Genomic DNA, 27,984 nt, shown 5'->3' with positions numbered 1-27,984 from the left:
ATGCAAGGAAACATCATCGCCAGCAATGGAATAATGGCTGTTAAAGGTAATGGGTTTAGCTGAGATGGTGAAATTGACATGTTCAATCAGAGAAAAGCCATTGTTAACATTTGTTAAAGATTGGAAACCTTTCATAGACATTTTGCGTGAAAAAGAAAAAGAAATTATGACATCTGGATTTGAGGGTTGAAGATAATGTTAGTTTACGGAAAGTAGCTTTGTGGGGTGTTATTGTGAATTGGACAAAGTGAGTATTGCTTATATATAGTGGACAGCTGAAGAATTGGAAGTTCTTTGCTTTGTGAATCTTATTTTAATATGTTTGTTCTCTCCCCCCCCCTCTCCCTCCCTCACACACACCTTTCTGTGTTTCTATTGTATCTATATAAAAGTCTTGGTTAAGTAAAAAAATTGGAAAGTATATAAATTTTGTATTTATCTCTAGAAACATATATATATATATATTCTTAAAAAATAAAATGTGTGTTTCTGGCATTGGGCAGTCTGGACAGATTAGGGACTGGCTGGTTTACCACCCACCACACTGCCCAGCAGTCTCCCTGCCTCAGTTGACAGAGCTGGTCTCAGAGGTGGTGCAGAGGACTCCCAGACTGTTGGTTTGGGGGGGGGGACTTCAGCATCCATGTTGAGGCAACTTGTTCTGGGGTGGCTCAGGACTTCATGGCTGCCACAATGACCATGGGGCTGTCCCAACATATCACCATCCCAACGCATGTTACAGGCCACACTCTGGACCTTGTTCTCTCTCTCTCTCTCTCTCTCTCTCTCTCTCTCTCTCTCTCTCTCACACACACACACACACACACACACACACACACACACATAAAAAATAAATTTCAAACAATATTTTATATACTCAAAACTTTTCCAAAAATACCATATAGGCTTCCGCCCATCCCTCCCATGGTTTCCAACCCTCTCCCCCAGTTTCTTGCATCTAATTATATTTCTCCAAACTATTTGTTTTCCCTCATATTTTCCCTGATTTTAGATTATACACTTTCATAAATGTTATATCAAACCTGCTAACTCAGTGGTCTTTAAGATAGTCTATAAATTTCTTCCATTCCTGATGGAACTTTTCTTCATCTTGGTATCTGATCTTCATGGTCATCTTTGCCATTTTGGCATAGTCCATCATCTTAGTTATCCATTCTTCTTTTGTTGGTACCTTCTCTTCTTTCCAGTTCTGGACAAGCCGCATTATTGCAGCTGTTGTTGCATACATGAATAATCCTTTTAAGTCCCTTGGTAATTCTTCTCCTGTTAATCCAAGTAAAAAGGCTTCTGGTGTTTTGTTTTTTTTTGGCAAAAGTTATTTTAAATATTTTTTAATTCATTGTACTGTATATTATTTCCAAGAAGTCTTTTACTATTCTGCAAGACCAACACATATGATGAAAAGTACCTCCCTTGTCCTTATGTTTCCGACATACATTTTATATACTTTTATACACTTTTGCTAATTTTACCAGACTCAAATACCAATAATACATCATCTTCATGTAGTTTTCTTTCAGTGAACAGCAAGCCATAAATTTTAAATCCCCTTTCCATAACTTCTCCCATAAATTAAATGGTATATTATAACCTACATCCTTTGCCCAGCTGGACCTTGTTTTCTCAACTGGGCAGGAAGAGGGTGATCTGAAAGTGGGGGACATTGACATCAGTCCCTTGTCAAGTTCACATGACTTCCAATTGAAAACGAGGCTATCAGCAGCTTTTCTGTTTGGCAGAGGCAGGGGTTTCCAGATGGCTGCTGGGAGCTATAATCAAACAAAATCTGAAGGACACCATGTTTGTGACCCCTATTCTAGAATGAAAAACATTTGGAGAAGTGAAAAAGTTTGTCTTTGGAGTACAGATTTAAAAGAAGAACTCTGCCCTAGTTAAAAATGAGAAGCAGACTGACATGACCTCACCTCGTGCCTGTCCCAATGCTCCACTTTGGCACAAGACACAGTCACTTCCACGCCATCCACTGAAATCACTCTTAGGCCAACACTTGGCAGTGGGAGGGGGGTGCCCCTGGCCTGGCGTTGGAGGACCACAACCATGCAGAGATGGTCATTGGGCTGGATTGGGACTTCATCAGCCGATTACAACTCTGCTCTGAGATCTTCAGTGGTGGCTCCTTTGTTACTGAGCCAAGCTCAAGGTTTTACGGACGCTCCTAACACTTTGGGAAGAGTTGATTCGAGGAATTGTCATCTTCCCTATATATTCACTCATCTGCTTTAGTTTGAAAAACTGGCATAATTGTTGGTGCCCAGGGCTTTTTTTTAAAGAAAGAAAAGAAGGTGCTTGCACTCACCATGAAGTTGTTTGGGGTGGGGGGAGTACTGCGCACCCTTGAGTACCCCCAGAAAAAAGCACTGCTGGTGCCACACAATGCTCATTCTGGACAGGGGTAAATTGATCCCTTCCTGTGGCAGCACCTACACTTTGCCACATTCCGCCTTTTGACACACTCTCTGTATTCTTTTTGATGCCTGGGAAAACAATTTTTATTGAGGGAAATCTGTTTAGATGTGTAGCAGTTGACATGTTATTTAATCTATTTTTGGCTTAACTTTTTACTTAATTATATTTTGGATTTCCAAATAGATCTTTTTTATCTTATCTTTTCCCAATAAATTTATCATTATTCTTGTGGGGGGGTTTTGTACAAGAAAGTAGTACATGAATTTTGTTTTTTTAAAAAATAGATATTTAGGCCACATCATGGAGGTGGATAAGGCTATAAACAGCTACTAGCCCTTATGAATATGGCCTCCCTCCACTGTTTGAGGCAGGAAGACTCTGAGTGCCAGTTGTTGGGCATCACATTTAGGGAAAGGGCTGCTGCACTGACCCCCCTGCTAGTGGCCTTCCCTTTGGGGCAACTGGTTGTCCATTTTGAGAAGAGGATGCTGGACTTTATGGGCCCCTCACCTGATCCAGTTTTAGGGCTCTTCTGGTGTCAATCATGTTCAGCCAAACTCAACTTTCTCCCGATTTGTACCTTGTCAGTCTCTTGAGTCAACATGTTTTTCTCCTGCTCTGCACCTGCTCCCAGAGGAGACCTTTCTTCCCCTTACAATTATCAGAACCACAGTGATCTCTTCTTATCCCCCATGAACACCCTTCAAATGCTGCCTTTGGGAACAATAGCACAAACATCATGATCAAAAGCAGCCGGAGTTTATTTACTCCACCGTGTCTGAGAAGTTAGATATATAAAATATCTTGTATGCCACAGAGGCCTTGCAGTCAAGATATACGTCAGGTGAAAGGGTATAGGGGATAAGTCCTTGTGTAGCTTAATCAGAACATAGGAAGCCGCCTTCTAGCTTAGTACTATCTACTGACTGGTGGCAGCTCTCCAGGTAGAGGACATCCTCAGCCCTACCTGGAACAGTTGGGTGAGGTTGAACCTGGCACTTTTGGGTGCAAACGAGTGCTCTACCACTCCATTATATCATGTCTTCTTTGTCTCTGAAGCTGGAGCTGGACATGTCTTTGCAATAGTTTAGGCTTCTTCTGATTAGCTGACTGTGGAGTTGAGAGGAACAGTCAGAAGGGACGTGTAGCTGGTGGATTCAGAATGGTAACACTGCTCTTGTTGCTCCCTCTTGTGACCTACGGGATGCAGCAGAAGGCAAAATGCTCACTGAATCTGATCAGGGATGTCAATTATGCTGTGAATTATTACAGGCCAGGAGACCATCTCATTAGTGGAATCGTATCTTCAAAATTCATTGGAAATCGTTTGTCCTTCACCTTCTCCAAAACCCCTTTTAACTTTGTTGATGCGTGAGTAATATATTGATGCGTTTCTTCTACACTCAATGCACTTGATGCACGTGGGTGAGCCCCTCTGAGATGAAAATGACTGAAGTTAGGGTGGGTCTCTCTTGGGGATCTTTGGGGCCCTGGAGGTCTATAGGGTATGCCTGTTGCAGGTTTTCTGTACTTAGCAAATGACATTCATTCTTTCATTGTGTCTCATGGAACCTTGGAGTATTTCTTGGCATGAAAACTGTGGAGTTCTCCCGCTCTCAACCCAATAAAATCTTCTGGCCCCAGGACTGAGCCACTACCCTCACCTGGAGATGAACGGGAGATTGCTTCTCTCACTCAGAAAAGTGAATGTTGAAAGGCAGGCTTGTCCTTTATAGCTGGGTGCAATGATAGATGGGGAACACAATGTTCAATGCACAATTATTTTCCCCAGGCACAAAGCAATCTATGCAACTGAAAACTGTAACTCTCTACTATGCTTAGGCAGGTGCTCTTCTCAAGCTTTGATTCCAAACATGCCAACCATTTAATGGGAAGCAATGTTTGTGAGATATATAATGCCTGGAGAAGACCTTAGATACAGTGGTAGCTACTAACCACTGGACAAAGTTGAGCCAGGCTTCCCAAATCTTCCCTGAGCCCGTGGAGTGGAGGATTCTAAGCCCTTGAAGGCTGTTGAGTCTCCCAGGCTGCACACCTGGTCCTTCAGGGACACAGTTACCCCATTCAGGACCAAGACCCACATCTGCCCAGCCCCTGTCCCCCCAAAGCAGTTCTTCTGCCTTGTCAGGATTCAACCTCAATCTGTTAGCCGTCATCCATCCTCCAACCACCACCAGACACTCACACAGGACATTCACTGCTTTCATTGGTTCCGATTTAAATGAGAGGTAGAGCTGAGTATAATTTGCATACTGATGAACACCCAGCCCAAACCCCCAATGGTTTCTCCCAGCAGCTTCATAGAGATGTATTTTTAAGAGTTTAGTATACTAGAAGTATTTTAGAAATCCTTAAGATATTTAGCAGGGAGAGGAGAAGAGAGTAACTGCTCATGGAGCCATCTAAGACCGGAAGTGTCGAGTCTCAGAAATGAGGAGCTATCAGCAACTGTGTTTGGCTCCATTCCCTGGCTCCTCCCAAAACGTCATGCGATGTCATGTGATGTCATGTGTGTGATGTCATATGTGAAACCGTCCTCCTCAATCTTAGGCGTAAGTTTTTCTGTATTTACTTATTAAACTTACCGTATTTTTCGCCCCATAAGACGCACTTTTTCCCCTCCAAAAATGAAGGGGAAATCGGGGTGCGTCTTATGGGGCGAATGCCTGCAAGCCTCGCGCGCCCGGCAGGAGGTCCCACCGGGTGCGCGAGGCTTGGGGCGGCAGCCTGTCGCCCGAAGCACGGGGAGCCCTCCGGAGGGCTCCCCCTGCTTCGGGCGAGTGTCTGCAAGCCTCGCGCACCCGGCAGGAGGTCCCACCGGGTGCACGAGGCTTGGGGCGGCAGCCTGTCGCCCGAAGCACGGGGAGCCCTCCGGAGGGCTTCCCCTGCTTCGTGCGAGTGTCAGCAAGCCTCGCGCTCCCGGCAGGAGGTCCCACTGGGTGCGCGAGGCTTGGGGCGGCAGCCTGTGCTTCTAGGTGCGCGCAAGCAGTCCGCTAGCCTTGGGAGAGCCGCGCAGCTCTCCCAGGGCTAGCGGACTGCTTGCGCGCACGCAGAAGCTTGGGGCGCGCTGAGCTCCGCACGCCCCAAGCTCCTGGTGTAGCGCAGCGCACCTGGGGGGGAAATAATTTTTTTCCCCTTTATTTCCCCCCCAAAAAACTAGGTGCGTCTTATGGGCCGGTGCGCCTTATGGGGCGAAAAATACGGTATATGCTGCCATTCATCCTAAAATCTCAGGGCAGTTCAGAGAATAAAATACAGTTGGAGCCTCTGCCACTGGAGCTGGTGGTGGGTTCAGGGGGCTGGTTTGTGTCCTGGTTTTTTCTCCATTCTCCTCTCCTGCAAAGATACCATGGGCATTGCCCCACTGTTCTCTGCTTACTGGGCTCCTTTACCTTTGGGTTTGATTTACAAAAAAAAAAGAATGTGACTTTCAATTTCACTGAATCGAACACGACTATGTGGCATAATTCTTTTTGCAGCTCTGTGAATAAGAGGGGATGGCAAATTCTTAGCTTCTTGCTGGCCGTTCAGGATGTCAATCATAACCCCAGGCTCCTTCCCAACATCACCCTGGGCTACAGCATCTATGAGACCCATTTTGATGGAAGAACAACTTCTGATGCCCTGACAGATCTGCTTGCCGGTGGGAAAATCAATATCCCAAACTACACCTGTGGAAGGCAGAAAACGTTACTGGCTGTTCTTGAACGGGGTGAATCCGACATCTCCATGCACATTGCAGGCATGTTGGGCATCTACAAAATCCCACAAGTAAGAATGGGCACACCTGACATTTGTCATCTCACAAAACAACAAATTATGCTGAGGATACTATAACTATTTTATTAAATAAATTGAGCAAAATGATAGTAAGAAAGGAACGTAATGCTAAATGTACCACTGTTTCAATATAGATCTTCTTCAATATGCATTTACAAAACAATAAATAACCATTTCCCCCCCCAAATCTACAAATAATGTAATAAAAAGCCATGCTAAAGGTGGAATAATACTTGATTTCATGGTATGATTTCATCTATGGTTGACAGATCTCAAGCAAGGCCATCTAGCCAATCCCTTTAATAGAATAATGGAAGGAAATAGCTTGATAGATATTTGGAGAATCTGCTATCCTAATGATAAAGATCTCACTTTCTATTCTCATGTCTACAATTCATATTTCCATAGAGATTTTCTCTCATTGCTTCATGCCCAGTAGCAAAGATGCCTAAAACTGAAATCCACCCAATGACTTATGCTGATTATGCCTCAATATTGCTAAAGATACAACTTGCAGAAACTCGATATGACAAATTATTATGTTTGGACAACTACGTCTTGCCAATTGAAAGAGTTAGAAATGAGCCAAAATATTACTCTAGAGGTAACCTGGCCAGTAAGCTGGGATGCAGAAGAAACCTATAGTTGTGCAATATTGATTCAAAAAATATCTGAAAAATGGAAAATGTTTACCCCAAAAGAGAAATATTTAATTCAGAAAAAATCATTTTTTAAAAAAAGTTAATAAGCAAAGACCAGGTCCGGGGTCAATGGAGAAATGAAATAAGATTGTTATACCAAAGACTTCAGACTGAAAAATGGAAGACAATGCATTGACTCAGGCATACCACAATGGTGGTTTGAAAATAGCCATCTAAATTACTTTCATATCAGCTATAATATAGGCAAGCAAGAATCTTAATTGTATGTATAAGACATAAAAATTAACTACTTCCTTAGAAATAGCAAACTTTTTTCTAGTGGTGCTCACTGGTACACAGTACTTGCACTACAGCCCCGCCCCCAGTCTTGGCTTCTATAGCAAGTGTGTGAGGAGGGCACACCTTTTCTCCTGCCCCCATGGCTGTGGGCCCATCCTACTACCAGCCCTGGTGGAAGCACTTCCTCCTCATTCTGTGGCAGCACAGCTGCAGGAAGGTGCCAGGCTGCTGCTGCACCAGTCACCACCATTCAGGCAGCTCTGCGGCCGGTGGAAGTTGCTGTTGGATTATCACCCGCCCGGGACCACTGCCAGCATCCCGAAGCACTCCAGGGCGATTACTCCAGTGGTCATCCTCTGGCTGCCGTTCAGGAATCCTCCTTCAGTCCAGAGAGACCGATAATTAAGCAACTTCGCTCTTATGAGAAAAGCACACTAATTCCCTTCTGCACAAAACATCAGAAGGAATAGGCAGTTCGTAGATTTCATCTACTTTATTAAACTGCATACAAAACAACACGCTTGGCTGGCTGTCTCAAACAGCCCACCCTGTGAGTACTACGACTCAACACTGCTTCAGTCCAGAAGCGGAAGGGACGAACGTAACTCCACCCCAGTTACGCTGAAGACAGTCTGAGAAGTGACTCACACTTCCTTTCTCACGCTGTGAGACATCTGATGTAAACAGCTCTTGCTGTTTCCTGGCAGCTTGGCAGCTGGTGAGAACCGAAATGGTGGACAGCTGGTAAGCTGAGTCTGTTATAGCAGTGGCAGCCAGGCTGGGCAACATCAAAAGAACTCTATCTTCCTTGAATACCTAACAGATTCTGGGGTTGCAGCGCTCATCTTGCTTTATTGGCCGAGGGAGCCAGCGTACAGCTTCCGGGTCATGTAGCCAGTATGACTAAGACGCTTCTGGTGAACCAGAGCAGCGCACGGAAACGCCGTTTACCTTCCCGCCGGAGCGGTTCCTATTTATCTACTTGCACTTTGACGTGCTTTCAAACTGCTAGGTTGGCAGGAGCTGGGACTGAGCAACGGGAGCTCACCCCGTCACAGGGATTCGAACCGCCGACCTTCTGATCGGCAAGTCCTAGGCTCTGTGGTTTAACCCACAGCGCCACCTGCGTCAAAGTCTTACTCTTAGAGTAATAAGTCACCGAGGAACAGGTACAAAGCATAATTTATTCATTGATAAATGAAAGCAACCTATATAAACTTTCCACTAATAAAATAACAAGTTAATACAACAATTATCTACAAATCTTCCACCCCCCAAAAACCTCCTAGAGTTTAGAAGCTATAAATGTACCTATTCCTAGCAAATGGACCTAAACCAGCTGAATCATATAGAACACTTCCTTTGCTAAACGAAGGTGCTGAGGTATGGTCCTCTGTAATCACAAAGCTTTTAAGTGGTTTATACATTGCTAAAATAAAATTAAAATACTATATTTCAAATAAGGTTGAGGTTGATAATTAAATTTGTCCTGAAAAGCAAAGCATCGGTCTCTTTCCCTTCTCTCACCAGCTCAGTTCTGGCTTCGTTCTTCATGATAAAAAACAGTCTCCTTTTGTCAACTCAATGGCCCCAAATGAAGACGCTCAGTACGATGGGGTGGTCCAACTCCTCCTGCACTTCAGATGGACATGGGTCGGCCTCTTTGCTTCAGACAATGGCAATGGAGAAAAGTTCTTGAGCACTTTGACACCTCTGATGAGCAAAAGCGAAATTTGTGTTGCCTTCACCGAAAGAGTACAACGGAAAACTTCCATGTGGTTCTCTCATGAACCATCTGCCATGTGGAGACAAGTCAATGTATTTGTTTACTACACAGATACTCAGGATGGATTTTTTGTCATCATAGAGGTACAGTCTTTCTTTGAAAGGACACAAACTGGGGGGAAAGTCTGGATCACCACAGGCCTTCAGGACACCATCTTGTTTTATGAGACGGAGGCCTTCCGATATGCCCATGGTTCTTTGTCTTTTGTAATAAAGACCAAACAAAGGGCAAAAAAGGACTACTATGAGCCAATAGCTTCTGCTTCTTGGTGGAACGCATATGAATGTTCATATTCAGAGCATGCTTTATCCGTGAGGAGTTGGGAAAGATGCAGGGAGAAGGAGACATTGCTTCCCCAGGAGGAGATCGAAGGGATCCACTCCCAAGACAGTTATATCACTTACTACAGTGTCCAAGTTGTGGCTCAAGCCTTGAATGCAGCCTATTCATCCAGATCAAAGCAGAGGTTGATGGTGGGTGGAGGAGACAAGATGGAGCTTCAAAGTCTACAGCCATGGCAGGTATGGCCTCTAGCGTGATAGAGATAGAGATAGAGATAGAGATAGAGATAGAGATAGAGATGATATAGATATAGATAGATATATAATAGACACACACACACACACACTCATATAAGCACACTGTATAAAATTTCTTAGTTTACAAAATAAGTGCATTTTCCTTTTTTCAAGTTGTGTTTTCTACAGATCAATTTCATTTGTTGTGAGACATTAGTGTAGCATATAAGTTAGGTTAGGAAGAAATAAGGGGGAGAAGAGGGGGAGGAGGAGTGGTGAGTAGGGTGGGGTGGTTATGTTTCTATTCTTCTACTTAGTGTATGTTTGGGGTATAGGTTTAAGGAAGGGGGCGGGGTTTTAGCTCCAGTTTGTTTGTAGCGTGATGAGAGGCCCATTATGTCTTGTTCTCTTTTGCTAATATTTGAAGAGGGTTTTTTTTTAAGGGATGCTTTCTCTTTTATGCAGGCTCCTCTTGTGACCGCTTTTATTGCATCCCGAAGGTTATATTGTCTACATCATTTTCTTTGGTAGTAGTTTTGGAGTGTTTTTTGTGAGACTCCCTCTAATTAGCTCATTTGTGGTTAGGATGGGACTGAAGGGCCATGATGGGGTGGTTTGTGTTTCTTCTCATATATTAAGGGCAAATTCTACTGGGGCAGGATCTGTGATTTTAATGCTGCCTTTGTTCACTGATCCAACTAAGGGGATCAGACCTAGTGTGAGCAGAATGCTATCTAGTCTGCACACTGTGCCGTGGCACCCAGGATGGAATCTGTAGCAATTTGCAAGAGTCCCTAAATGTTTGGGGTTGCCTTCAGAGGAAGGTTGCCCATGGGGATGTAGGGTGGGTGTTTTTCAGAAAGATGCCTCTCATATTTAGGTTGAGGTCACCTACCAGGATTGCTTCCCCTTTGGAGAAGGAAAGGAATTTGTTTAGGTTTTTTGGATGAACTCTAGTTGCTTTGTGTTTGGGGCATATATGGAGCCAATTGTCAGTTTAGTTTTGCTATCTAGTGTCCCTTTAGCAAAAATGAATCTGCCTCTTTTGTTTTTTAGCACTGTCGTGGCTTTGACGTTCAGGTCTCTACTGAGTATTATGGCTACTTTGTGGGCCTTTCCTGAACCAGGTGCAATCCATTGTTGACTGAAGCAGGGATCACCCAGGAGTTTGCTTCTTTTCGGTGGATTGTGTATTTCCTGTAGGAAAGGAATGTGTGGTTTCATGGTGTTCACATACGAGGTGATGCGTTTTCTTTTCATAGGGTTTCCCAACCCCCTCACATTTAATGTACAGTGGTGCCTCGCAAGACGAAAAGAATCCGTTCCGCGATTCTCTTCGTCTAGCGGTTTTTTTGTCTTGCGAAGCAAGCCCATTGACAGCCTAGTGGATTAGCGCTACAGCGGTCTAGCGGCTTTCCGTGATCAGCTGTTAAGTGGGTTTTTCAGTGGAACAGCTGATAGGCGGCTTAGGAAAAGGGGGGGAGCGGAAAAAACCCGCGGGGACGCGCAAGATTTTTTCGTCTTGCGAAGCAACCCCATAGGGAAATTCGTTTTGTGAAGCGCCTCCAAAACGGAAAACCCTTTCGTCTAGCGGGTTTTCCGTCTTGTGAGGCGTTCGTCTTGCGGGGCACCACTGTAATTGCTTTTAAGCTAGCCATCTTGCTTATCTACTTTATAGGATGATTCCATGCCAATCCGTCTGGGTTGACCTGTGTCTCTCACCTTGTACTGTCTATCAAACCTATTAAGTTGCGCTAACATAAAGTGTGATGGGTGGGGAAGGAAGGGTAGAATTAGATATGGGTTAAAGAGTGGGGGGGGTAGATTACAGAAATGGCCTCCCACTTTTGAAGATTGTGATTTATTTTCCAACTCCGGAATAATCATAATAGGAACATACTCTACAGGTGTTTCGGAAAAACTGGGACATCCCATTTTCTTCTCATGTGTGCACAGCAGCCATGTCCCCATATGCCAAGTGAAGGAATATCCAACCAATGATTTCCTCCTCCAAATGTCTTTATAATCTGTGACTTCCAGGTCCTGATGCCATTGTATAGCCATCTTGCTCTCTGTGGACAATGTCAGCTCCCTTGGCCTGAAAGTGGAGATGAGCGCCACACCCCAAAGTCAAATTTGATTGGAATTAACCTTCCAGGGGTCTTTTACCTTTTTAAAAAACCTTATATCATTCTTTATATACTTTCCTTTAAGATTGATGCTATAGAAAACAGGATCCTGTAGTAGAAAGATGACTCCACCCTTCTTAGACTTTTGTGTTCCACCTTTACTAAATCCATTATGACCATTCTTTACATACATTACCAGTTAATAAGTCTTTACTAATATATGCCATCCAACGTGGTTTTCTCTGTTATTCTAGCTTCATTCATTCTTGAAAGAAGTCCATCTGTCTTCCAATACTTCAGCTGATGCACAGTACTTGGATGAGAATGGGGCACTGGCCATTGACTTTGATATTGTGAATTGGGTGCTGTTTCCTAATAATTCTCATTCTAGTGTGAAAATTGGGAGCATAGAGAGACAGAAGTCCTCAAATCTAAAGTTCATCATTAATCCAGAGGCAATAGTATGGCCCACGCTGAGTAAGAAGGTAGGATAAATGTTATGTGCCTTTTTAATATCTCTGATTCCTGCTATACTCTAACAGCTTGTTGAACATTAGCAGTTTGAAAGCTTCCCAGTGCCAGTAGATAAATAAGTATCACTGTGGCGGGAAGGTAAACCATGTTTCTGTGCACTCTGGATCTTGTCACAGTCTTCCCTGCACTAGACGTCGTTTAGACATGCTGGCCATATGACTTGGAACAAACATCGGCTCCCTCGGCCTGAAAGCAGAGATGAGCGCCACACCCCAAAGTTGAATTTGACTGGACTTAACCATCCAGGGGTTCTTTTCTTTAACTTTTTCTTTTTTTACCTTATAGCAATTTTATATAGTTTCCTTTAAGACTGGTGCTATAAAAAAGGTTAGAAAGTTCACCATTAACCCAGAATCAATAGTACTGTATGGCCCACATTGTGTAAGAAAGTAGGAGAAATGTTACATGCCTCTTTAATATCTATGGTATATTCTACATTCTAACAGCTTGTTGAACATTACGTATGAGGCTTTTATTGCAGTCATGGAAACTTCCTTGGAGATAATGAGCTTAATGGATCTCACTGTTGAATAAGCATGTATAAAGTCTGACAATGAATGAGGCTTACAAAATGAATTACAAAATGAACAGCTGTAATAAATATTTATTCATCCAGCTGGGAAAGCTTCCTAAAATGAAAATGGGAAGTGCAGATATGCCTCACGAGAAAACTAGGTGTCAAGTTCTGCAGCCTTCATGCCAACCTCAACAACACCATTTAGCCTTTGAATCAAAGCAGAAGTCAGTCAGTCCAGCTGTATTTCACAACTGTACAAACACATAGCAGATGTGATGGGAACTGTATCAGGAGTTGTTTTAGTGCTCCATTTTGTAGGAGTTTTTTTATGATGGCTGGTTCAATTCTCATGTTTTTTCTTATTTTGATCCTAGCATTGCCGTTAAGCTCTTGTTCCTCATATATTTCATGCTGCCTGGATTGTATGTATGTACAGAAAAGTGTTAAAGGGAAGAAGCAGAAAAACTAAAGAGATTTCACAGCCATGCTGCTCTACAGTATGGCAAAAAAGGGATCACTTCTAAATTGGCCTGAGCTCACTTTGGGCCATTGGAAGTAAAGATGCTTTTAATGTTTCACACTTTATTATATTTTGGAAGCTGCCCAGAGTGACTGGGGTAACCCAGCTAGATGGGTGGGGTATAAACAACAACAACAACAACAATGATAATCTCCCCAAAACTCAACAATCCATTTCCTAAAGCCTCGATGCTGCTCCTCCTTCTATTTATTTCCAGACCACGCCTCATGCAAGATGCACAAAGAGCTGTAGCCCTGGATATGCCAAGAAGATTCAGGAAGGGAAGCCTCCATGCTGCTATGACTGTGCTCCCTGCTCAGAAGGGACAATCTCCACTCAGGAAGGTAGGACACGACACCAGTGGAAAGAAGCCATGGATAGAAGGTTCTCTACCAGTGAACACAGCGTTCTTTCTTGATCTCTCCCATATGCCAACAATTTTGCACAATTGTAACAGCATCCAGACTGCTGTAGGTGTATGACTTATGTTAGCATACTGAAGTCTCTTTTACTCTGTGCAGATGCCAACGAATGCATCAGATGTCCAGAAGATCAGTATCCAAACAAGGACCGCGATCAATGTGTCCCCAAAGCAATCACCTTCTTGTCCTATGAAGAATATCTGGGGATCCTCCTGGCTTCCGTTGCCCTACTCTTATCTTCAACCACAGGTTTTGTTTTGGGACTATTCATGAAATACAATGAAACTCCCCTAGTCAAAGCCAACAACAGAGACCTCACTTACATCCTCCTCTTCTCCCTTCTGTTCTCCTTTTTGTCCTCTTTCCTCTTCATCAGTCGGCCAAGGAAAGTCACCTGTCTTCTCCGACAAATGGTCTTCAGCATCATCTTCTCATCTGCCGTCTCTTCTGTGTTGGCAAAAACCATCACTGTGGTGTTGGCCTTCTTGGCCACCAAGCCAGGGAACAGGCTGAGGAAATGGCTGGGGAAGAGTCTGGCCAACTCTATTGTCATTTCCTGTTCCACTGTCCAAGTTGTCATCTGCATCACCTGGCTGGGACTTTCTCCCCCATTCCCAGACTCTGACATGAGCTCCTTACCTGGCGAGATCATCTTGCAATGCAATGAAGGGTCTGTTGCTATGTTTTACGCTGCCCTCGGCTACATGGGTTTCCTGGCGGCCATCTGCTTCACGGTGGCTTTCCTAGCCAGGAATCTGCCTGGGGCCTTCAATGAAGCCAAGCTGATTACCTTCAGCATGCTGGTCTTCTGCAGTGTTTGGGTGTCCTTTGTGCCCACCTACCTGAGCACCAAGGGGAAGTACATGGTGGCTGTGCAGGTCTTCTCTATCTTGGCTTCCAGTGCTGGGCTTCTGGGCTGCATCTTCATGCCCAAGTGCTACATTATTATACTGAAGCCCGAACTGAACACGAAGGAGTACCTGATGGCAAAAAAATAAACAGAGAGAGTGAGAGAGATAATCCATTTTTCTTTTTGTTGTTGTTTAGTCATTTAGTCGTGTCTGACTCTTCGTGACCCCCTGGACCAGAGCACGCCAGGCACTCCTGTCTTCCACTGCCTCCCGCAGTTTGGTCAAACTCATGCTGGTAGCTTCGAGAACACTGTCCCACCATCTTTCCTTTGGTCTGCATTAAAAGCATTGTTAATCATTTTCAACAGGTGATGCTGAATTTTTGTGTTTCTCTAGGGAGTTCAGGAGTTCAGTTGTTTAAAACTGCCATTTTCCTCTGAGTATGACACCTCATTCACTTTGCTCAGTTGATGTTTTACCTTTCAGCATCACTGCCTTCTCACTTTAGTCACTCTGCCCTTTCTATTCCTCAACTGTCTCATGGCTCTGAGTCCTGGAAGACCTGCTCCCTGCCTTACAGGCCTTAGCAGCTAGATTTTATTTTATTTTATTAACCCAATATGATAATTTGGCCCAGCAATTAATGACCAATGAGTATAACAAAATCTGATGGGATCACAAATAAATTCAATTTTTAAATGAGAAATTATATACATCTTATGGTCACAAAAATGATGCCCTTTCTTTTCCTCAACTATCTCACAGCTTTGAGTCCCAGAAGACCTGCTCCCTGCCTTACAGGCCTTTTTCCACATGGCCTGAGGAGGGACGGGTCCTGGCTGACTCCAACTACAAAACCCGACATCTGGCCAACTCTATTGTCATTTCCTGTTCCACTGTCCAAGTTGTCATCTGCATCACCTGGCTGGGACTTTCTCCCCCATTCCCAGACTCTGACATGAGCTCCTTACCTGGCGAGATCATCTTGCAATGCAATGAAGGGTCTGAAAACCAGTAGGAGAACACTTCAATCTCCCAGGACATTCTATACAAGATCTCAAAGTAGCTGTTTTACTACAAAGGAATTTCAGAAATAGACTGGAAAGAGAAGCTGCTGAATTACAACTCATTACCAAACTTAAAACCATGAAAAGACCCGGGCTGAACAAAGACATTGGATTCTTATCTCACTATACATAACTAAGCCATTTCTCACCTTCCCACCCCTTGCCTTTTCCTGTAAGACCTATTACAGTCGTTAAGAGTCGTCAAGAGGCTCTCTCAGCTATCTGCCTATCTCCCATTCCCACCACCCTTCTGAGTAACACCCCTCCCCACCTTCTCACTATATAGAAGGATCTGGCAACTTCTGTTTCAGTGTATCTGAAGAAGTGTGCATGCACACGAAAGCTCATACCAAGAACTAACTTAGTTGGTCTTTAAGGTGCTACTGGAAGGAATTTTTTTTACAAAAACCGAGGCTGCTAAACAAAATTTTGGATTGGGATCTTGTTTAAGGATTAACTGAAAAAAATAGATATTTAGGCCACATCATGGAGGTGGATAAGGCTATAAACAGCTAATAGCCCTTATGAATATGACCCCCCTCCACTGTTTGAGGCAGGAAGACTCTGAGTGCCAGTTGTTGGGCATCACATTTAGGGAAAGGGCTGTTGCACTGACCCCCCTGCTAGTGGCCTTCCCTTTGGGGCTGTCCATTTTGAGAAGAGGATGCTGGACTTTATGGACTCTTCACCTGATCCAGTTTTAGGGCTCTTCTGATGTCAATCATGTTCAGCCAAACTCAACTTTCTCCCGATTTGTACCTTGTCAGTCTCTTGAGTCAACATGTTTTTCTCCTGCTCTGCACCTGCTCCCAGAGAAGACCTTTCTTCCCCTTACAATTATCAGAACCACAGTGATCTCTTCTTATCCCCCATGAACACCCTTCGAATGCTGCCTTTGGGAACAATAACCCAGACATCAAAATCAAAAGCAGTAGGAGGTTATTTACTCCACCGTGCCTGAGAAGTTAGATATATAAAATATCTTGTGTGCCACAGAGGCCTTGCAGTCAAGATATACGTCAGGTGAAAGGGTATAGGGGATAAGTCCTTGTGTAGCTTAATCAGAATATAGGAAGCCGCCTTCTAGCTTAGTACTATCTATTGACTGGTGGCAGCTCTCCAAGTAGAGGACATCCTCAGCCCTACCTGGAACAGTTGGGTGAGGTTGAACCTGGCACTTTTGGGTGCAAACAAGTGCTCTAACACTCCATTATATCCTTTCCTCTTTGTCTCTGAAGCTGGAGCTGGACCCATCTTTGCAAGAGTTTAGGCTTCTTCTGATTAGCTGGCTGTGGAGTTGAGAGGAACAATCAGAAAGGAAGTGTAGCTGGTGGGTTCAGAATGGTAACACTGCTCTTGTTGCTCCCTCTTGTGACCTACGGGATGCAGCAGAAGGCCAAATGCTCACTGAATCTGATCAGGGATTTCAATTATGCTGTGAATTTTTACAGGCCAGGAAACCATCTCATTGGTGGAATTGTATCTTCAAGATTCATTGGAGATCGTTTACCCTTCACCTTCAACAGCACCCCCTTTAACAGGGTTAATGCGTGAGTAATGTATTGATGTGTTTCTGCTTCATTTCAGTTCCCTGGATCCACCTGGATCAGCCCCTCTGAGATAAAAGTGACTGAACCTAGGGTTGGTCTCTGCTGGAGATCAATGGGATCCTGGAGGTCTTTGGGGGTGTGGCTGTTGCACATTTTCTGTAGTTAACAAAATGAAATCTGCAAAAAAACTTTGTGAAATCATTGCAAGGAGATATTGAGGTCCTCACAAGGTCCCAGTGGTGGAGGTGGTTCCATTACATTGCAACCCACCTGCAAGTGTCACCTGCTGCTGTTTTCTCCAGATGCAATGGAGGCAGGGAAGAAGCTTGTGTAGTATTGTGTTTTATCACAACCAACTCTTGCTGCATCAGTTTAAGAGTCTCCTTAAGCTATTTTAGGGCTGTGGGATTCAAATAAGTTCCAGCGGCAAACCCGGAAGTATATTTCTGGGTTTTTGCCATGCGCGCATGCACAGAAGCGCTCTACCAATGCATGCGCATGCGCAGAAACAATCCCTTCAGATGCAGAAACCTCGGGATCTGACCAGAGCTCCGGAACGGATCCCGTCTGCAACCGGAGGCACTACTGTATTTATGTTGCTCATAATTAAACCTCTTCAAAATTTGGAGTAAAATAAGGCAGCAGGGAGGATATTTACCCAATTAAACATGATTTTTGCTTGCAGTTTAGTATTAGAGATTATAATGGTTTTTTCTCCATTCTATCCTGCAAAGATACCGTACTTACTGGGCTTCTATCCTATTTGCTTTGATTTATACAAAAAAGAATGCGACTTTCAAATTCACTAAATCAAACATGACTGTCAGAGGCTGCCTCAGGTCTCAGCTCACAAAAGACCAACGCCAAGCTCTTCTTATATACAAGGATGTTTATTGCAGTTCATTATTGGTTCCACAACCGAGGCGTGCAGCCCCGCGTCTCTTAGCCTTAGACGTTTGAAGTCCCCTCTGAATCTGTCCCGCCTCTACACCAGCTTAAGAGGCTTGTGCTAGACCACCTCTTCCTGTCCTTCCTTTTCCGCAGGGTCTTTCTGCCCCCCTGGGTTCCTTCCCTCCTGCTTTCTCCTGACGCGGATTCCTCAGATGCCTGTTCCCCCCTCCTTCGTGCTTTGGGACCAGGCTCCTCCTCCGGGCTCTCTGCATTTCCGCGCGCCTCCACATTTGAACTTGGCGCGCGTTCGCTACCCCTGACCTTCCTCTTGACTTTTACACTACTCCCTGTACTATTCTCCGCCCCTTCCGGCAGGACGTCCTGCCCCGATCTCCTTCCCCTGTCTCCTTCCTGCTCTGCTCCGTGTGTCACACTGGGAACTCCACCCTCTTCACTCCGTTCCTGCTGGGAAGCCGGCCCCGATCTCCCACTCCCACTCGGGGTTTCCCTGCTGCTTCCCTGCTCCTGGCAAGTCCCCCCTGTGACCCCCCCTTGGCTTGACCAGGGGCGCCCCCTTCTGGGAATCCTCCGATTCACTTGAGAGACTCATGGAAGACCTCAAGTCATTGTCATCCTCTTCCTCACTGTCCTGGGATTCTTCCCCATCGCTCTCCGTCTCCCCCCTCACCTGTGCCTCTGTCCCTGAACCCCTGACAATGACTATGTGGCATTTTCTTTCTGCAGTTATGTGAATAAAAGGGGATGGCAAATCCTTAGCTTCTTGCTGGCAGTTCAGGATGTCAATCATAACTCCAGGCTCCTACCCAACATCACCCTGGGCTACAGCATCTATGAGACCCATTTTGATGGAAGAACAACTTCTGATGCCCTGACAGATCTGCTTGCTGGTGGGAAAATCAATATCCCAAACTACACCTGTGGGAGGCAGAAAAGGTTACTGGCTGTTCTTGAACACGGTGAATCCGACATCTCCATGCACATTGCAGGCATGTTGGGCATCTACAAAATCCCACAAGTAAGAATGGGCTTCAAGTCAGGCACATCTCATGAAACAACAAGTTTTGCTGATGTTAATATAACTATTCTAACAAATAAGATGAGCAAAATGATAGGAAGAAAGGGACATAATTCTAAATGTACAACTGCTTCAATATAAATATCATTCAATATGCATTTAAGCACCAATAAATAACCAATCCCCCCCATAAATCTACAAATAATGTAATAAAAAGCCATGCTAAAGGTGAAATAATACTAGGAGGTGACTTTGAGAGCCAGTGTGGTGTAGTGGTTAAAAGCGGTAGTCTTGTAATCTGGGGAACCGGGTTCGCGTCTCCGCTCCTCCACATGCAGCTGCTGGGTGACCTCCGGCTAGTCACACTTCTCTGAAGTCTCTCAGCCCCACTCACCCCACAGAGTGTTTGTTGTGGGGGAGGAAGGGAAAGGAGAATGTTAGCCGCTTTGAGACTCCTTAAAGGGAGTGAAAGGCAGGATATCAAATCCAAACTCCTCCTCCTCCTCCTCCTCTTCTTCTTCTCCTTCTTCTTCTTCAATGGTATGATTTCATCTATGATTGACATATCTCAAACAACGCAATCTAGCCAAGGTGTTTAAAAAAGTAATGGCAGAAAATAGCTTAATAGGTATTTTGAGATTCTACCATCCTACTGATAAAGACCTCACTTTCTATTCTCATGTCCACAATTCATATATCCATAGGGATTACTTCATTCCCAGTAGCAAAAATGACTGAAACTGAAATCCACTCAATGACTTATGCTGATTATGCCCCAATATTGATAAAATACAACTTGCAGAAGCTCGATCTGACAAAATATTATGTTTGGACAACTATGTCTTGCCAATGGAAAGAGTTAGAGATGAGGCAGCATTAACCTTAAGCACTAATAAAAGCACTAATTACAAAATTTAAAAGCTCAGAACAAAATAGAATAGTATAAAATCATATACACATTAAAAAGCTGTTCTAGTAGGTTATTTATCTGACATAGGGTTGACCATGAATCTCAGCAGGAGCTTCAAAGAATGGATTGACGCTCAATACAATTGTTCTGGATGGGGTTGGACTCCATACACAATAACAAGTTGGTACTTTGGGATAGTTTGTACATGGTGACCCTCAAGACCTGATTAGTGCAAAGCGCTGTATATAGGGCTACCCCTGGACTGGTCTAGAGGCAGCAAGGGAAGCAAAATTCTACAGCTAGACCACTGACAGGAGCAGGCTATTGGCAGCATTTAACACCAGTGCTCTAAATTTGCCCTGTCTGCCCTTGTGCTACAGAGCTAGGTTCAAGTTCCTTGCATTTCTTTAAGAGGTGCTTAACTATTGGGGTCCAGAATAGTTAAGAACCACCTGATCCATTAGGATCCTCCTGAATCACTGAGCTTTAAGGATGAATCACGGTTTGGGGTCCCCAGTGGCTCGGATGCACAGTTCGTTTCCAACATGACCTTTGTGCATATTATTGTGGGTACAATTTTATATAACTCCCTTCCAGTTGAGCTCATACAAGGCCCTTCTCTATTTACCTTATGAGGCCTCATAAAGACTTGTTATCATTATTTTAGTTTAATAGATGTACCTTCTTTGGTTTTTTTCCTTTTGACTCTTTCTTAAGAGGTTGTCATCTAATCTTTGTTCAGAAAAGCAAGGTACCCATCTCTTTCCCTTATCTCTCCAGCTCAGTTCTGGCTTTGTTCTTCATGATAAAAAACAGTCCCCTTTTGTCAGCTCAATGGTCCCAAATGAAGAAAGTATGTACAATGGGCTTGTCCAACTCCTCCTGCACTTCAGATGGACATGGGTCGGCCTCTTTGCTTCAGACAATGGCAATGGAGAAAAGTTCTTGAGCACCTTGACACCTCTGATGAGCAAAAGGGAAATTTGTGTTGCCTTCACCGAAAGAGTACAACAGAAAACATCCTTGTGGTTTTCTCATGAGCCATCTGCCATGTGGAGACAGGTCAATGTATTTGTTTACTACACAGACTCTCAGGATGGATTTTTTGTCATCATAGAGGTGCAATCTTTCTTTGAAAGGACACAAACCGGGGGGAAAGTTTGGATCACCACATGTTTTCCAGACAACATATTGTTTTATGAGACTGACGCCTTCCGATATGCCCATGGTTCATTGTCCTTTGTAATGAAGACCAAAAAGGGGGCAAAAAAGGACTACTATGAGCCAAGAGCTTCTGCTTCTTGGCGAAAAGCATTTGTATGTTCATATTCAAAGCATCCCTTATCTGTGAGGAGTTGGGAAAGATGCAGGGAGAAGGAGAATCAGATGCTGCTGCCCCAGAAGGAGATCGAAGGGATCCACTCCCAAGACAGTTATATCACTTACTATAGTGTCCAAGTTGTGGCTCAGGCCTTGAATGCAGCCTATTCATCCAGATCAAAGCAGAGGTTGATGGTGGGTGGAGGAGACAAGATGGAACTTCAAAGGCTACAGCCATGGCAGGTATAGCCTCTCGATATATATATACTTCTGCACGTGCGCAAATAGCTGCAAACCCGGTATTTACTTCCAGGTTTGCCGTGGTCGCGTGGGATCAGGCCCAAGTAGTGGCGGTTGTAAGTAGAGGTTCTACTGTATAAGGTAAAAGGTAAAGGACCCCTGGACGGTTAAGTCCAGTGAAAGGCAACTATGGGGTTGCGGCACTCATCTCCCTTTCAGGCGTTTGTCCACAGATGGGGGTATTTACAATCGTGTCTCCCCAGGTGTACCCATTGTTTCATCTCATCTTCTAGGATATACTGGATTATGCGGGATTATGTGGCCTTTGGTTTGCCAGGCTTTTATCTGGAGGTTTTGTGCTGCATGGTGAAATAGTGGGTGGTGAGCCAGGGGGATTAATGGTGACAGGGTTGGGGACAGTTTACCTGCTTCTTCCTTCCATGCTTTAAGCATGGTCTGTGTGAACCTGTTTAGTATTGTGGGGATTTTCCTCACAGTAGAACCTCTACTTACCACTGCCTCCACTTGGGCCCGATCCAAGTTGCGACTGCGGCAAACCCAGAAGTAAATACCGGGTTAGCCGCAATTTGTGCATGCGCAGAAGTGTGGTGCCACCGAATATGCCTGTGCACAACAGTGCTTTTCCCATTGGCCCGGATCCTCTTATGGACGGACCTCCAGAACTGATTACGTCCATAAGTAGAGGTTCCACTGTAGTTTGATTGGGAGGAATAGGTATGCAGTGGTGGAGATATTTTTGATTATGTCTCCAGGTGTATCCATTGTTTCATCTTGTCTTCTAGGATATACAGAATTATATGTCTGTTTGCTACAGACATACCCATAAAAGCCTTTTTTGTTGCTTTTAACCTCTCTAGCAAGCCTGAGTTCATTCTGTGCTTTAGCTTTTCTGACTTTGTGTCTACACGTGCTGGCTATTTGTTTGAATTCCTCTTTGGTGGTTTCCCCCCTTTTCCATTTTTTGTACACATCCTTTTTTAATCTTAACTCAGTTAAAAGTTCTTTAGATAGCCACCCTGGCTTCTTTAGGCACCTTCCATGTTTCCGTCTCATTGGTATTGCCTGACGTTGTGCTTTTACTATCTCCCTCTTAACAAACTCCCAGCCATCATGAGCTCCCTTTCCTTTTAGTATTACTGTCCATGGGATCTCACCCAGCACTTCCCTAAGTTTTATGAAGTCGGCTTTCTTAAAGTCAAGAAATTGAGTCCTAGTATGCTTGGCTGCTCCTTTCCGCTGTATAGTAAACTTCAGAAGAGCATGATCACTCGCGCCTAATGATCCTTCCACTTCTACCCCACTAACCAGGTCATCAACATTGGTTAGGACCAGATCTAAAATGGCTGTTCCTCTTGTTGCTTCTCCCACTTTCTGGACAATGAAGTTGTCTGCAAGGCCAGTGAGGAATCTGTTTGACCTTATACTCTTGGCTGAGTTTGACATCCAACAAATATCCGGGTAATTGAAGTCCCCCATTACTACTATCTCCCTTCCTTTTGCATGCTTGGCCATCTGTTCCAGGAAGGCATCATCTATGTCCTCCGTTTAGCTTGGGGATCTATAGTAAAGTCCCACTATGAGGTCACTGTTATTCTTCTCTCCCTTAATTTTGACCCAAATGCTCTCACTTTGGCTTTGAGGTTCTAAATCTTGGATCTCTTCACAGGTATACACATCCCTGACATATAACGCCACTCCTCCTCCTTTCTTGTCTGGTCTGTTTCTCTGAAATAGATTGTATCCCTCCATTATTACATTCCAGTCGTGGGACTTATCCCACCAGGTTTCAGTGATGCCTATTATGTCATATTTAGTTTGCTGTACCAAGAGCTCAAGCTCATCTTGTTTATTTCCCATGCTTTGCGCATTAGTGTACAGACATTGAAGTCCATTAATCATTCCCCCGTGACTCTTATTTAAGGATTTTTTCCTCCCACCACTAGGTCTGCGTGCTGTTTGCTCCATTTGGTCTATGACATTTGGATGATCATCTTCATCAATTGATAGACTCCTACCTTCAGGAGCACTGTCTCCCTCCCCCACATTAGTCAGTTTAAAGCCCTCCTGATGAGGTTTCTGAGATTTTTGGCAAAAACATTTCTCCCAACCGTTGTGAGGTGCAGCCCATCGCTTGCCAGAAGTCCATCTTCAAGAAACTGCAGTCTGTGATCTAAGAATCCAAACCGTTCCTGTTTACACCATTTGCGAAGCCAGCTGTTCACTTCCGCTATTTCCCCCTCTCTCCCTGGGCCACGTCGTTCAACTGGGAGGACAGATGAGATGACAATTTGTGCATTTAATTGCTTCAATTTCCTGCCCAGAGCCTCGTAGTCTCTTTTGATCTTCTGGAGGCTATTGCTTGCAGTGTCATTGGTTCCCACATGAACCAAGAGGAAGGGGTATTTGTCAGTGGGTTTTATGATTCCTTGCAGTCGTTCAGTTACATCTTGGATCATAGCCCTGGGGAGACAGCACACCTCCCGAGACATCTTGTCAGGCCCACAGATCACTGCTTCTGTTCCCCTCAGTAGGGAATCCCCTATCACCATTACACGCCTCCTCTTAGGTTTGGTCAGGGTTCTTCCGTGAGCTGTCCGTTCCAAGGTCGCCTGCACATTCCCTGAGGACTGACTTTGCTGCTCGTCTTCATATACCTGATTGACTGTAATGAGGGAGAGATCCTCAAATGGAGTCTGCTCTTCGTCTTCCATGCTAGGGGAGAGGACCTCAAAGCGATTGTGTATTTCTAAACAATCAGAGCGAACCCTGGGCCTCCTACTTCTTTGAGTCACGTTTCTCCATATATCTTGCTCCTGTGTTGGTGAACTAGCCTCCTTCTCAGGGGAGTCCCCTGTCTCCTCCTTGGTGGAGACGGTGTGCTCTGTTGCTTCCAAGAAGAGCTCCAGCTCTCTAATTCTTTGGAGCATAGCTACACGTTCCTCCTGTTGCTGGACTTTGTCTTTTAAGAGGGCAATCAACATGCAATTGCTGCAGGTAAAGCTGCCTGCAACCTTTGGCAAGATGGCAAACATTGCGCAGGAACCGCAGGCGACTGCAGCTGTTCCCTCCCCCTTCATCTTGAGAACGTGTCGTTGGGGGTGGCTACAGCGGTCCTCCATCACAAAAAGCATGGACAGGACAAATAACTCCCCCCCAAAAAAACCTAGGTCTCCCCCAACAAACGTTTGAGACTAGCTCCCCTAAATCTAAAAGATGGATCAAACTGCCCTGCTAGCTCTGATAAGCTCCTCCCACAGCTAATCACCTGCCTCAACAGAAACCCTGCCCCCTCTGACCTTTGCACAGGGAGAGCAGCTAATCAGCCACAAAGAAACACACACACAAGAAAAACCTTTTTACACCTTCTTCAGCTGCTGCCCTGCTAGCTCTGATAAGCTCCTCCCACAGCTCCTGCCCACCTAGCAGTACGAAAGCACGTCAAAGTGCAAGTAGATAAATAGTTACCACTCCGGCGGGAAGGTAAACGGTGTTACCGTTTGCTGCTGTGGTTTGCCAGAAGCAGATTAGTCATGCTGGCCACATGACCCGGAAGCTGTGTGCTGACAAACGCCGGCTCCCTCGGCCTATACAGCGAGATGAGTGCGCAACCCCAGAGTCGGTCACGACTGGACCTAATGGTCAGGGGTCCCTTTACCTTTACCTTGAGTGGCTTTGGGATAGAGACTATCTTGGAGGTGGTCTAGGTTTCAGCAATGAGGCCGCCCTGTTATGATGTTGTTGATCCTATAGTAGAAAGATGACTCCATCCTTCTTAGAGCTTTCTGTTCCACATATATTAAATCCATGATGACCATTCTTTGCATAATTTCTCAGAATCATAACCGGTCTTTTCTAATGGATGCCATCCAACGTGGTTTTCTCTGTCTTTCTAGCTTCATTCATTCTTGAAAGAAGTCCATCTGTCTTCTAATACTTCAACTGACGGACAGTACTTGGATGAGAATGGGGCACTGGCCGTTGACTTTGATATTGTGAATTGGGTGTTGTTCCCTAATAAATCTCATGCTAGTGTGAAGATTGGGAGCATAGAGAGACAGGAGTCCTCAAATCTAAAGTTCACTATTAGTCCAGAAACAATAGTATGGCCCACGCTGTGGAAGAAGGTAGGAGAAATGTTAGATGCCTTTTTAATATCTATGGTATATTCTACATTCTAACAGCTTGTTGAACATTACATATGAGGCTTTTATTGCAGTCATGGACACTTCCTTGGAGATAATGAGCTTAATGGATCTCACTGTTGAATAAGCATGTATAAAATCTGACAATGAATAAGAGGCTTACAAAATGAATTACAAAATGAACAGCTGTAATATATATATTTTATCGAGCCTGGAAAGCCTCCTAAAATGAAAATGGGAAGTGCAGATATGCCTCACGAGCAAACTAGGTGCCAAGTTCTGCAGCCTTCATGCCAACCTCAACAATGCCATTTTGCCTTGGAAGCAAAGCAGAAATCAGTCAGTCCAGCCTTATTTCACAACTGCACCAACACATAGCAGGTGCGATGGCAACAGTGTCAGGAGTTGTTTTAGTGCCCCATTTTGTAGAAATGGCTGGTTCAATTCACATGTTGCCTGGATTGTCTGTATGTGTCGAAAACTGTAGTATATCAATGTTAAAGGGAAGAAGCAGAAACACTAAAGAGATTTCACAGCCATTCTGCTCTACAGAAAGCAAAAAAGAAATCACTCCTAATTGGGCCTGGGCTCACTTTGGGCAATTGGAAGTAAAGATGCTTTTAATGTTTCACGCTTTATTATATTTTGATCTGTGTGGGAAGCTGCCCAGTGTGGCTGGGGTAACCCAGCCAGATGGTTAGGGTATAGATATTATTTTATTGTTAGTATTAGTGTTATTCCAGGGATCCTTCCAATACTGAACAATCCATTTCCTCAATGCTGTTCCTTCTATTTATTTCCAGACCACGCCACATGCAAGATGCACCAAGAGCTGTTGCCCTGGATGTGCCAAGAAGATTCAGGAAGGGAAACCCCCATGCTGCTATGACTGTGCTCCCTGCTCAGAAGGGACAATCTCCACTCAGGAAGGTAGGACACAACGCCAGTGGAAAGAAGCCATGGATAGAAGGTTCTCTACTAGAGAATACAGTATACCTGAAGGAGCGTCTCCACCTCCATCGTTCTGCCCGGACACTGAGATCCAGCGCCAAGGACCTTCTGGTGGTTCCCTAACTGCAAGAAGCCAAGTTACAGGGAACCAGGCAGAGGGCCTTCTCAGTGGTGGCACCCGCCCTGTGGAATGCCCTCCCACCAGATGTCAAAGAGAAAAATAACTACCAAACTTTTAGAAAACATCTGAAGGCAGCCCTGTTTAGGGAAGCTTTTAATGTTTAATAGGTTATTGTAATTTAGTGTTTTGTTGGAAGCCGCCCAGAGTGGCTGGGGAAACCCAGCCAGATGGGTGGGGTATTATTATTATTATTATTTCTTAATCTCTCCCATATGCAAATCATTCCCCACAATTGTAAGACTGCCCTAGGTGTATGACTAATGTTAGCATACTGAAGTCTCTCTTTCTCTGTGCAGATGCCAATGAATGCACCAAATGTCCAGAAGATCAGCATCCAAACAAGGAGCAAGATCTATGTGTTCCCAAAGCAATCAACTTCTTGTCCTATGAAGAATATTTAGGGATCCTCCTGCCTTCCTTTGCCCTACTCTTGTCTTCAACCACAGGCTTTGTTTTGGGACTATTCATGAAATACAATGAAACTCCCCTAGTCAAAGCCAACAACAGGGACCTCTCCTACATCCTCCTCTTCTCTCTCCTGCTCTGCTTTTTGTCCTCTTTCCTCTTCATCGGCCGGCCAAGGAAAGTCACCTGTCTTCTCCGACAAACGGTCTTCAGCATTGTCTTTTCATCTGCCGTCTCTTCTGTGTTGGCAAAAACTATCACTGTGGTGTTGGCCTTCCTGGCCACCAAGCCTGGGAGCAGGCTGAGGAAATGGCTGGGCAAGAGTCTGGCCAACTCCATTGTCATTTCCTGTTCCACTGTCCAAGTTGTCATCTGCATCACCTGGCTGCTACTTTCTCCTCCATTCCCAAACTCTGACATGAGCTCCTTACCTGGCGAGATCATCTTGCAATGCAATGAAGGGTCTGTGGCCATGTTTTATGCTGCCCTCGGCTACATGGGCTTCCTGGCTGCCATCTGCTTCACAGTGGCTTTCCTAGCCAGGAAACTGCCTGGGGCCTTCAATGAAGCCAAGCTGATCACCTTCAGCATGCTGGTCTTCTGCAGTGTTTGGGTGTCCTTTGTGCCCACCTACCTGAGCACCAAGGGAAAATACATGGTAGCCGTGCAGGTCTTCTCTATCTTGGCTTCCAGTGCTGGGCTTCTGGGCTGCATCTTCATGCCCAAGTGCTACATTATTATACTGAAGCCCGAACTGAACACGAAGGAGTACCTGACGGCAAAAAAATAAACAGAGAGAGGGA

The 27,984-nt window shown here is 44.6% G+C and overlaps 1 protein-coding gene across 1 annotated transcript; it reads left to right on the top strand.

The window, feature by feature from the left end:
* On the top strand, nucleotides 1-27,971 carry LOC310699308 (vomeronasal type-2 receptor 26-like; the record flags this gene model as incomplete). Its single annotated transcript, XM_083486954.1, has 7 exons — nucleotides 1-46; nucleotides 3,555-3,819; nucleotides 18,720-19,011; nucleotides 20,702-21,484; nucleotides 25,396-25,626; nucleotides 26,448-26,574; nucleotides 27,073-27,971. 7 exons carry the CDS (start codon nucleotides 1-3, stop codon nucleotides 27,969-27,971), a joined length of 2,643 nt encoding a protein of 880 aa, XP_083343080.1.
* Between the last annotated feature and the right edge of the window lie 13 nt (nucleotides 27,972-27,984).

This window comes from Podarcis liolepis (genome assembly GCF_965112155.1).
Source record: "Podarcis liolepis genome assembly, chromosome: 2".
In the NCBI taxonomy this organism is placed as follows: Eukaryota; Metazoa; Chordata; class Lepidosauria; order Squamata; family Lacertidae; genus Podarcis; species Podarcis liolepis.
The sequence above is the reverse complement of the archived record's forward strand: the minus strand, read 5'-3'. Positions and strand labels throughout refer to the sequence as shown.